Below are 12,984 nucleotides of genomic sequence, written 5' to 3' on the forward strand. Positions count from 1 at the left end.
TTTTATCTTCTTTCCCTATAGAAAGAATCTGTATTCATCTCCTTTTATCACTTTTCAGCAATCCAAAGTAAACTCATTAAACCCTGAAGTCTTAAGAGCTTTTTTGGGAGTTTGTCTTTACTATTTTTTTTTTTTTTATTTTTTTTAGCCAATTTTTTTTTCTTTTTTTTGGAGCTGGGGATCGAACCCAGGGCCTTCTTGTGCTTGCTAGGCAAGCGCTCTACCACTGAGCTAAATCCCCAACCCCACTATTTTTGGAAATCTCAAAACAAAAGTATAATAATCCAATAAGAAATTCTACATGTGTCTTTTAAGAAATATATATTTTCTAAGTTGAAGGGTATTTTTTTATTTCGGGGGCATATTTTCATAGATGGAACTGTGTAGCTATTATTGTAATAACAATGTCCTAATTGTTTATAGCTTCCTGCCTGACATAACTCACTTCAAGAAGTACACAATGTCAGAACATGGGATTAAGTGGGCCTGTGAATATTGTACGTATGAAAACTGGCCGTCTGCAATCAAGTGTACTATGTGTCGTGCCCAGAGACCCAGTGGAACAATTATTACAGAAGATCCATTTAAAAGTGGTTCAAGTGATGTTGGTAGAGATTGGGACCCTTCCAGCACTGAAGGCGGAAGTAGTCCTTTGATATGTCCAGACTCTAGTGCAAGACCAAGGGTTAAGTCTTCATACAGCATGGAGAATGCAAATAAGTGGTCATGCCACATGTGTACATATTTGAACTGGCCAAGAGCAATCCGATGTACCCAGTGCTTATCCCAACGTAGGACCAGGAGTCCCACAGAATCTCCTCAATCCTCAGGATCTGGTTCAAGACCAGTTGCTTTTTCTGTTGATCCTTGTGAAGAATACAATGATAGAAATAAACTGAATACAAGGACCCAGCATTGGACTTGTTCTGTTTGCACATATGAAAACTGGGCTAAGGCTAAAAAATGTGTTGTTTGTGATCACCCCAGACCTAATAACATTGAAGCAATAGAGTTGGCAGAGACTGAAGAGGCTTCTTCAATAATAAATGAGCAAGACAGAGCTCGATGGAGGGGAGGCTGCAGTAGTGGTAATAGCCAAAGAAGATCACCTCCAACTACGAAACGGGACTCTGAAGTGAAAATGGATTTTCAGAGGATTGAATTGGCTGGTGCTGTTGGTACCAAGGAGGAACTTGAAGTGGACTTTAAAAAACTAAAGCAGATTAAAAATAGGATGAAAAAGACTGATTGGTTATTCCTCAATGCCTGTGTGGGTAAGTTTCTGGTTTTTTGTTTGTTTGGGGTTTTTTTGTTTTTTGTTTTTTTTTGTTCATATGTTTGTTTTTGTTTTTTGGCCTTATTTTGAATGAGATAGGAAAAGGCATTGAAAATGGCTTGAAAAATAAAAGGAGGGTCAGTTATTACTCTGCATTTGACTTATTTGGTGTGATAGTTCATGTACACATGCATAAAGTTATGTATTTGTGACCTTGTCTGCCTTGTACCAAAATGTCCACATTTACTTGTGTACATTCTTATCAACTTGAGAGAAAGCTTTTAAGTTAAAGAGACTGTTAACACATCTGTGAGAAAGTATATACTTGGAGTTTGAAATTGCTTCTCTTATTTATTGTAACAAGATGTGACAGAGAAACACCAGCTGCTGTTTCTGAATGTTTGTAAACAGTGTGAGCATCTTGTGGTGATAGAGGCTTTAGTCAGAAGTTAAAAATATCATAAAAATGTGTGACTCCAAGAAGTTGAACGAGCATAATATTGACCTTGAAGATGCTGATGTTAACTTAATATGAATGTCATGTAGTAAATATTTACACACTTGGTAGAACTGATTTTTACATAGCCAGCTGATTCCATAGTTCAGACTATGATTTATGAGTATTGTGTTTTTTAGTAATGTTGGGCCTGGCCGTTTGTTTAGAGATGTTAAAAGGACAGAGACATGTGAGAGGAAGATTTTTCTCCAGTGGCTAGCTTGATAATAATTTTTGCTACAGATCATAAAAGCTGTCACTTATTTTTCTTTTGAGACAGGGGCTTTCTACACAGCCTTGGTTGTCTTGGAACTCATTATATAGACCAGGCTGGCCTCAAACTCACAGAATCCTCCCAGCAGAAGATACTCACTTGATTTTTAAAAGTCTACCCTCCCCTCAGTAGATTAGGTGTTTGGATTTTATTTAAACTATTTCTGTGGACTGCTTACTTTGACTTTGACTTTTGTTTAGAAATATTTGAATGATTTGTACGGTTAAACTTGATGTGGAACAGTAGTAACTCCGCTCCTCATGTGCTTTGTCCTTTTGGAAGTAGCCTCATAAGTTTGGAAGATGAAGGTATAGTGCTCAAGAAACCTGAAGTTTCTCTGGACTAGAGGCATGGCTCAGCATCAGAGCGCTTGTTGCTCTCCCAGAGGGCCTAAGTTTGGTTCTCAGCACCCATATCAGATGGCTTAGAACCATCCATAACTCCAGTGTTAGGGATCTAATGCTTCTGACTTTCCTGGGTACCTATACTCAGGTGTATATAGCTACATGTACACACACACACCTACATAAAATTTAAAATAATAAAAATAAATCTTAAAAAAACAAGAGGTCTGAAGTTTTAGACATCTTTAAAAAAAATCCATGTTTGGTTGTTTTGCCTGCATATGTCTGTGCATTACACGTGCAGTCCCTTGCACAGGCCAGAAGGACAATGAATTCCCTGGAACTGGAGTTAAGGAAGATTGGGAACTGCAGTGTGAGTACTGGGAATTGAACTGTGATCCTCTGGAGAGCAGCCAGTGCTTTTAACTCATCTTTTCAGCTCTGAAATCTGAGGCGGGGCTTTGTTTTTGTTTTTGTTTTTAATTTATAATGTCAAAAAGTATGTCCTAGCAGTTTGAAGCGTAATCCGAGCTTCTGGTTAGTCATAATAGCACTTGACGACTGTTAACAGTTTTCTCCCCCTTTGAGCCATGAACCCATATTCTGCTGACTTTGTTGTCTCATTTCATCCCTTTTCTGGGGAGTTCTTTACTACTATTTTCCTACTGGGGTCAAATGTATATATTGAGCACTACTTTATGCATTCATAATGTTATATATGTAGTCGTCTTTGTCTAGCTTTAAAACACTTTTGCCACCTAAAAGAAACTTTTACCCATTAGGCAGTTAATGCCTCCTTCTCTCCACCTCCATCCCATTAATCTGTTTTCTGTTTAAAAGTATCACAAAAATGTGGCTCCAAGAAGTTGAATTAGATTAATATTGGCCTTCAGAATATGTCATTCATATTAATGAATTATATGACCTTTTCTGGTAACTGTGATTGTCTTAATTACGTGTATTATATGTAAATCACATTTGCAGTGGTAGTATGCTGTCTGTATTTTAATCATATGGTTAAAATACAAATAGTATAAAAATGAGATAAGCTAACTTCTTTACCCTTTTGGTAGGGTATAGAATTCTTTTAGGAATCAAGGGGTTTTTAGTATCTTAAGTCAGATAGTTCTAGGATAAGAAATGCTTTAAATTCTTTCCCTTCTGAAAGTGGACCCGTCAGCATATTTGTCTTTGTGGCTGCTGGTATTTCATGTCTTTATGACTATATTTTTCTTTATACTACCTTTTATTTTATTTTGCATATTCTTAATTCTTTTGAATTCCCATTCTGATTTCTGCATCTTAACAGCTATAAGTTCATTTTTAAATGTATGGCCAGTCTTGATTCATTTACAGGTTCTTTTGTTCATAGGGTGTTGTTTTGGTCCTTGTTTGTGGCTCATGGTAAGGTGGATTCTATCTTTGCCATTAGCTGAGTAATGTTAATCATGACATCAAAAGGGGACCCATGTCTGTTTGGTAGTCCTATCCCGATGTGTAAATATCATTCCATTGTGTTAACTTTATAAAAAATGTGTTTATATTACGTTAGATTAATTAAAAAGACAAAAGCACCTGAGCAGTAAGGCTGGTAGAAAGGTGGCTTGTACTAAAAGGAATACCTCCACCCCTTTGCCTGTGTTCCATTTCCCAGATTTTATTAGATGTGGGACATTATGACTTATCAATACTGTGCATCAAAAATCATCTACATACTGGGCGTGGACTGGGCATGGGCAGTCCGGCCAAGGCAGATGGATTTTTGTGATAAGCTCCGGGCTAGCTAGAACTATACAGTGAGACCTTGTCTCCAAAAATGTGTGCGTGTGTGTGGGTATGTGTGCGTGTGTGCGTGTGTGCATGTGCATGTGTGTTAAGCAGGGATACTGAACATAAAATTGTATCCTGACTGTGAATTGTGAAATATTCTCACTTTAAATTGGAAAAAGTTCTCATGATTAGGCCAGCTTGGAAGTCGGTGAAATAAGACTGAGGAATATTGGCTTACTGAGAAAGCATTGACAGTGTTGAGCAATAAGTATCTGTGGTTATTGGATGTAAATGTCACATAAGTCATGTTAAGATGTGAGATGGCAGTGGCCAAATGTGCTGTCAAGTCACAGTGTTACCTAGGGGTGGGAACTAGGATGGTAAAAGCAAAGCTCTCTTGTCTTCCTGGTAGATAGCATGTAGCTAGATCACCAATAGAACTACACCTAATTAATACAGTTTTTGTTCTGGAGCTGTATTGAGACAGTTACCGATGAAATTGTACTCCAATGTGTGACTCATGTCGAAAAACACAAGGCTTCATATAATTCATAGTTAAATCTATACTTAGAACACATGTAGTACTTGAACCCTCGACTTACATTCTTTTTTTTTTTTTTTTTTTTGGTTCTTTTTTTTCCGGAGCTGGGGACCGAACCCAGGGCCTTGCGCTTCCTAGGCAAGTGCTCTACCACTGAGCTAAATCCCCAACCCCTCGACTTACATTCTTTATCTACTAAAATCTCCTCTAGAGTGTCTTAATATTTCAAACTCACCTCAGAGCCAGTGAGGGGTTGGGAATTTCATTTATGCCCTTACTCTTTTTTTGTGTGTGTGTGAAGTTTATTATCATATCTGGTTTTGTGTGGAGCTTATTTCTTCATTTCTTTTTAAAGTAAAGATGTATTTTTTATTTTATTTTGGCTTTTTTGAGACAAGGTCTCACTACATAGTTCTGACTGTCCTCAGACTCACAGAGATCTACCTGCCTCTGTTTCCCAAGTGCCAGGATTACAGGAGTACACTCTACTCCTGGCTTATTTTTACTTTTATTTATGTATCTAGGTGTGGTATTTGCACGTGAGTGCAAGTGCTCCCAGAGGCTGGAAGTGTAAAGGTGTCCTGGGGCTGGAGTTATAGATGGTTATGGGCTTCCCAGCCTAGGTCCTGGGAGCTGGACTTGTCTTCTTCAAGAACAGTATGAACTCTTTGAGACATCATCATTTAAGGCCTTCTTTTACCCTATTTCTATTTGCCAGAAAATCCTGTTGATTCCACCCTCAAAATATTTAGAATCTAGCCATTTCTCTGGTCCAAAGCATGATGTTATCTTCTTTTTGTTTCTGATTGTCTGTTAATGTGTATGTGTGTATACACAAACAGTGGTTGAGGAGGCTACAGGTTGATGATAGATATCTTTCTTGATCTCTTTTCCATCTTAATTTTTAAGACGGGGGTCTCTTTATCAGCTGGCTAGACTGGCTGACTATTGAGCTCCAGGGACTTTCCTATGTACTTCAGTAGCTATGGCATTATGGGTTTTTTTCATAGGTGCTGGGCATCTCAACTCAGGGCCTTTATGGTTGAGTGGCAAGTGCAGCTGACTGAGTCATTTCTCACCTCTCTTTTAAATTTCTTTTTATTCTTTTTTCCCTCCCTCCCTCCCCCCTCTTTCTTTCTTCCTCCCTCCCTTCCTCCCTCCCTCCCTTCCTTCCTTCCTTCCTTTTCTTCCTCTCTCTCTTTCTTTCTTTCTTTCTTTCTCTCTCTCTCTCTCTCTCTCTCTCTCTCTCTCTTTCTTTCTTTCTTTCTTTCTTTCTTTCTTTCTTTCTTTCTTTCTTTCTTTCTGATGAAGTCTTGGTAGCCTTGGTTGTACTGGAACTCATTATTTAGACCAGGCTGGCCTCCAGCTCACAAACATCTGCCTGCCACCATGCCAGGTTTCTTTATAACAGCATGCTGACCATTCTGGGCTGGTAACAATCTGCTCATGTGTTCCAGAGTAAGTAAAGTTTTTCCAAGATTCTATAAGGTCATCTTTGCATTCTGACCTCCCCCCCATTGTTTACCTGTCATACTTGGCTAATAGCATTCTAGCAAACATTTCAATTTCTTTGCGGTTTCCTCCTTTTCTTTCTCATTTCTTCATTACTGGGGATTGAATCCAGGGCTTTGTGTATGCTGAGCAGGTGCTTGTCCACTGAGCCTTACCCCCAATCCCCCCCCCTTTTTTTTTCTTTTTTTCAGAGCTGGGGACCGAACCCAGGGGCCTTGCACTTGCTAGGCAAGTGCTCTACCACTGAGCCAAATCCCCAACCCCTCAATCCCTTTCTTACTTTGGATTCTGAGACAGGTCCTCAAAAAGTTGTCCAGGCTAGCCTTGAACTCACTGTGTAGCCCAGGAAGGCTTTCACTTGTGATATTCCGGCCTTTAGAGTGTCTATACCACCATATCTGGTAGCTACCATTATCCTGTTTTTTATAGACCAACCTCACAGACCTTTCCTCTGTCTAAACAATTGAACAGTTTGTTAAATTGGCTTCTTTGGGTCTTTTCGCTACTAATTTTTTGGTGCTGGGAATCAAACCCAGGGTTGTGGACATGCTAGCTAAGTGTTTTATCACTGAGCTAATAACACAGTCAGGCTCAGGTCTTTCTCAGATGGTTCCTTCTCAGGGAGACCCTCCGCACATTTAACATTTCATTCCTGCCCTGTCCCACTGCTATCATTCTTTTTTTTTTTAAGTCATATTTGACACTTTATGATAAATTTTTTCATCTTGTTTGCTAGTTGTATTTCCTTTGAGATTTGTGCTTCTTGAGTGTCAGGGGTTCTGTTTTGTTCATAGTTGTACCTTCATGCCTAGAAAGGTCCATCCTCAATATTGTGTCATGTGCAAAAGTAGGTTATCTTTCTAAAGTAGAGTAAGGTATTGAAATGTGCTTTTTTTGTCACTGCAAATATCTTTTATATTTGTTCTAATATCACCTCAGTCTTAGAACTGAATTCTGTGAAAAATCAGTATCCGAGGCAGTTTCCATATTGATGCCAGTTGTGCTTTTGCCCCCTTACTAGAGTCCTGTGTACTGAGCCCAAGCTAGCTTGCCCAGTTGTGACTATAGAGACACAGCTTGATGATATAAGGTTTGCCAGAATATGTTTGTTTGTTTGGTTTTATAAGCACCTGTCTATTTAAAAAAAATCCTGTGTAGGCTTTCTACATGAAAAAAAAAAAGTTAACAAGACTGGAGCGATGGCCCAGTGAGTTGTTGCTTAAGCATGAGGACCTGATACCCTGGGAAAAAACAAAAGTCCTGGTCCTGTAATGCCTTCCTGTAATCTCAGAGCTGGAAAGTAAAGATAAAAGGACTCTAGGTGCTTTCCCAGCCAGCCAGCCAGCCAGCCAGCCAGCCAGCCAGCCAGCCAGCCAGCCAGTCAGTCTAGCAGAAAGGTCCCAGAAAATAAGATAGTGATAGAAGAAGACACCTGATGCCAATCTCTGGTCTCCACACATGCACATAAATGGAAGCCCATCTTCACAGGTGTGTATGTAACACACATAAATAATAAAAAAAAATAACTTGCTTAGGTGTTAATGGTAGAGGGATACCTGTAAAATTGTATTAGTGGTATTTTTTCTTTCTTTGTGGAGTACAAAACTTTAAATTGTAATTAGTCACAGGTTGTCATTGAAAATTTAGTTTTGAAATCCATATGTAGTTAAATGAAAAGGATATTTTACAATGATGCAAACAAAATTAGATTAAACACTGAAGAAAACCAGACTAATTTTTGAGAGATTGTTATACTATTAGTTGGGATGGTATAAGGTTATTATATCACAAAAATGAACATGTTAAAACAAAGTAAAACTATTGAAGACCCTTCTCAGGTTCTTGAGGTTTTGTTGTATGGTGGAAGACTGTGCAGAGGCTAACTTGTGGAGGAGGAGGTATGCTGCTGCGAGTCTTCTCTGCACACAGACGGTTGAGATTTCTGTATTGCTAGAGTATTAGAATGAACCGATCAGTTTCTTGAACTTTTGAATAATTGACACTTGTGAATGCTAATGTTCTCAGTCTTGCCTTTTTGTGAAAGTAGAAAAGTAAATATACATGTAGGAAGCTTATTGTCTTCTAGGATAGTCTGTCTCCTGCTGATAGTTCACAGCATTCCAGGAGTCAGTCACATTATTTATACTTAATGTTCTCTCTCTCTCTCTCTCTCTCTCTCTCTCTCTCTCTCTCTCTCTCTCTCCATATATATATATATATATATATATATATATATATACCTGTGTGTGTGTGTGTGTGTGCGCGTGTGTGTGCATGTGCTCACTATTTGTGTTTGTACTATTTCCAGCCAATATACTACATATACTACAACTGTTTGAACAATTTATTTTTCATCTTTAGAAATCTTCCCTTTTTTTTTCTTTTCTTTTTTTCGGAGCTGGGGACCGAACCCAGGGCCTTGCGCTTGCTAGGCAAGCGCTTTACCACTGAGCTAAATCCCCAACCCCGAAAATTTCCCTTCTTAAGGAGTTGCTTTGTAGTCATTACTTTTATGTTGTGGGCTCAATAGCAGATCTTCATTCTAATGTGTCAGTTTTAGAAATCATCTCTTGGAAATTTACAGAATTAAGAGTTCATTACCTTGTTAGGTTCAGTTGTGGTCAGTTGTGGTTATTTCAATGCTAAACTGTGAAATTTAATTAAAAAAATTTTTTTTGAGATAGGGTCTCATGTATATGTCCGGTTGGCCAGCTGTCTGTTTTGGAGAATGACTTTGAATTCCTGTCCCTCATGCTTCTTCCACTTTTTGAGTGCTGAGGCAATGTATCACTCTGCCTAGTGAACATTGATTGTTATATTCTTGCCAAACTGATTATTCTACTAAAAGATTCTTTCCTGATTGGGTGTCCTGTTTCTTTTTCTTCCCCCCCCCCCCCAAATCCTTGTTTTTTTGAGACAAGGTTTCTCTATGTAGCTCTGGCTGTCCTGGAACTCCCTCTGTAGATCATGCTGGCCTTGAACTCACAGATCTGTCTGCTTCTGTCTCCTTAGTGCTGGGACTAAAGGCATGAGCCACCATTGCCCAGTGTGTCTTGTTTCTTAATATGTTACTTTACTTATAAATGAAGGCAAACCAAGACAAAAAGATCTGGGATATTAGTTAATAGTCTTTGACATTTAAAACTGGACTATTCTATTAAAGGCTTTTAATTGAATAAAAAATATGTTCAGACTCCTGTAGCAAATCTTTGGTAGTGTATCCATAAAAGGAAAGTAAGCTTGTAGGATGCTGGCAGTGCATTCTTTGTGTGGCCTTGCTTAGCTTTGTGTTTTGAATACTTCATGACACTGAGGATTTCATAAAAACAAACAAACCCTAAAACTTCAGGAACAGGGTATGTAAAGCAAATTGATGTTTGGTGCTGGTACGTGTAGAACCCTATCAGTTTTCTTCAGTTTCTGGCCTTCAGAAATGATTGATTACATAGACTTGCCAATTAGCAGTTTGTCCTCTTATGCTGAGAAAGGAAATGTGGCTGACTGGCTTGCCTGCCTTCCAGCCTGACTTCTCTCCTTCTGCTTTTTATCAAGCCAAGGACCTTATGCTGATGATTCTTGATTATGTATATGATTGATTATGTGATACAATATATGCATTATTAAATTATTAAAAACCTTTATTTAAAAAAAACGGGCTGTAACTGGATGTAATTGCATATATATGTTTGCAGTCTCCGCACTTATGAATCTGAGGCAGGAAGATTGCCAGAAATTTGAGGACAGCATGAGCTACATAATGGACTATAGAAGGTTGTACTTAGACTCAGTGTTACAGTCTAAAACAAAACAAAAAAAAACCCACCCCAAAATTAGCATTATTGAAGTAAGTTGTGTATATTGTGGGTGGGACCCAAGCATTGAGAGCTGGACTTCTTTAAGAAAAAAGATTAAATTCATTTATTTTTCTTTCTTCATTTCCAGTCTTATGGACAGGTCATTTCGTCAGCAGCCTATTTAGAGAATCTTCACAGTCTGTAGAAAGTTACAAGGAGAGCACAGGATTATATAGCCTTGGCATGGTTTTCCATTGTCTACTTTGTTAATATTTGGTGCCTGTCTTCTCTCTTAACTGGCCTGTTGCTCCTGAAACACTTGAGTTAGTGAAAGACGTATGACATTTTGCTCCTAAATCTTTGTTTTAGTGTATTTTCCAATAACAAGGACATTTCCCCCACATAACTCAGGATATAATTATGCAGGAAATGGAGTACTGAAGTCCACATTCATTAGTTCCTCTGATTGCTTGATTGCTTTACCCCACCCTGGTAAATCAAAGCAGATGATATTGCATTCAGTTATTTTGTCTGTTCAGTCTTTTAGTATAGAGCAGTGGCATTTTTTTAAATTATTCTTTTAATATTTGAAAATTCCAGTTTTATAGAATAACTCTCAATTTGGAATTTTTTCTGTGATACAGATTCAACTAGGTGTTGCTTTTAGGAGAGGGAGGAATACTACAGAGGTGAAGTTATTTTAGCAGTGCTTCTGATATCTCTAAATAATGCCTGTGTATCATTGTCTTTCTCTATATTTTGAGATTTCTTTCTTTTAAGTATGTGAATGTTTTGCCTACCGTGTAACCCATATGTACACGGTGCACAGGGAAGCCAGAAATGGACATTGGATCCCTGGACTGGAGTGCTAATCGGTGGTTGTTAGCCGCCAGGTATGGGGGCTCATGCTTGTAATTCCAACTCTCGAAAAGTAGAGATAGGAAGATCAGAAGTTTTAAGTTTCCAGCTATGTAGTGAGTTGGGATGCATGAGACCCTGTCTCAAAAAAAAAAGTTTAAATAAATAAAGATTAAAAAAAGAACTAAATATGTAATACAAACCTCAATTATTGTCTTAGTTACTTTTCTCTTGCTGTGATAATACACCTTGATCAAAGCAACTTACAAAAGAGAGTTTATAGTTTTAGTAGGTGAGTCTGTGAATGTCGTGACAGAGCATGCAGCAGGTGGGCAGGCATGGTGCTGGAGTTTGATCCTGAGACGCACATGGTAGAAGGAGAGAACCAGCTATTACAAGTTGCCCTCTGACCTCAATATATATGCATGTCTGTACTTCATCCCAGAGTAAGGTAGAGAGAATGATGAAGAGTTGACCTGATTTTTATAGGTACATACACAAAACTTGTTAAGAGTCAAGAATGAAGGTTGAAAGAATTTGTCATAGTTGGACTGAAAAATAAAACTTGGTAGAGATAACCTATAGAAAAGGGTGAACTGTTTTGAGGTCTGTTCACCTGGATAAGGAAATTTAGCTCTCTGAGTATCAGGGCAGCAGCAAACCTTTGAAATCTCTGAAGAGAATGTCTCTATCTAATTTATGGTTTAGGAAGATCATTCTGGCCACAATGTAGGAAAAAGTAAATGGGACCAACACCTGGGAGGAGCAGAACAAAGATAGAACTGCTAAAAGTTGTAAGACTTTGTATTGGCTGGGAAGAGGAGGAAAAAGAGGAGGAATGGTGTGGGAGTTGTTGTTAAGAAAATAGTCGGGTTTTTTGGTTTGGGCACCTGGGTTGGATAGTTATATAGAGAGAAGATAGAAAAGGACAGGATAATTTTAGACATGATGTGAGGACATCTCATGTGTGTATTGTTGTGCATAAGAGCTTGAAACTACTATGCAGAATATCCAATCAGTTTTGTATGGGCCACCATTAGTTAAGCTGTAGAACCTTTTCCTGCAGGAACAAATGATGGGGACTTTGCTGTTTGATATTTTTGGCTAAGAAGCAGATAGCTTTGTGTTCATCTAGATAAACTCAGTACTTATATATAAAACATGCCTTCTTACTTGATAATTTACTGTCTGGATGAATAGCTCATAGTCCTCACATCATATGCCACCAAGATTAGCTCTGAATGAGGCCCAACACAAATTGCAAACTGAAAAGACTCAGAGATTTTTGTGTATGATTTCCTTTCCTAACCTCCCCCAACTTAATTACATGTTTGTTTTATTTTTGCACACAGCGGGTGAGATGGGTTAGAGACCCTGGTTGTCTTGGAACTCAATCTGTAGTCTAGGCTGGCCTTAAACTTACAGAGATCTGCCTCCTGCTTTCTGAGTGTTATGAGACATCATGCATGACTCATTACATGGTTCATGAGCTGTGTGAACTTTGTAGATGGTAATGTTGTATTCTAGTGTCTTAGTTTGGATTTTATTGCTGTGAAAAGACACCATAATCAAGGTATAGCAATAACATTTAATTGGGGCTAGCTTTCAGGTTAAGAGATTCAGTCCATTATCATCAAAGTGGGAAACATGGCAGCATCCAGGCAGGCATGGTGTTGGAGGAGCAGAGAATTCTATATTTTGATTTGAAGGCAGGCAGACAGGCAGAAGACTGTCCAGTGCAGGCAGCCAGGAGGAGGATCTCTTTTCCACCATGGGTAGAACTTGAGCATAGGACATTAAAGCCCACCCCCATAGTAACACACTTCCTCCAACAAGGCCACACCTCCTAAAACAAGGCTACACCTCCTAATAGTGCCACTTCACATGGGCCAAGCATATTCAAACCACCACACTAGTGTCAGAAGGTTAGACACAGGCCTTTCTAAAATAATATAATTCTAAACAAAGTCAATCAAAGATGCTGTGGCAGTATAGGGAATTTTTTCTTTTTCTTTTTCTTTTTTTTTTTTTTTAAAGATGGGTTTTCTCTGTGTATCACTGGCTAGTCTACCCTGGAACTCGATTTGTAGACCAGGCCGGCCTTGAACTCAGATCTACC

General features: G+C 38.6%; 1 protein-coding gene across 6 annotated transcripts in view; it reads left to right on the top strand.

Moving 5' to 3' along the window:
• Zranb1 (zinc finger RANBP2-type containing 1) overlaps positions 1 to 12,984 on the top strand; it is a 56,258-nt gene that overhangs the window by 16,319 nt on the left and 26,955 nt on the right. For 4 of the 6 annotated variants that reach the window (XM_087620951.1, XM_087621635.1, NM_001427548.1 and 1 more), the window contains 1 exon segment: positions 424 to 1,274. The exons of the other annotated variants lie outside the window; for them this stretch is intronic. In XM_087620951.1, the coding sequence (XP_087477077.1) occupies positions 424 to 1,274 (851 nt within the window). 6 annotated transcript variants of the gene reach the window in all.

This window comes from Rattus norvegicus, chromosome 1 (genome assembly GCF_021556685.1).
Source record: "Rattus norvegicus strain SHRSP/BbbUtx chromosome 1, alternate assembly SHRSP_T2T, whole genome shotgun sequence".
NCBI lineage: Eukaryota > Metazoa > Chordata > Mammalia > Rodentia > Muridae > Rattus > Rattus norvegicus.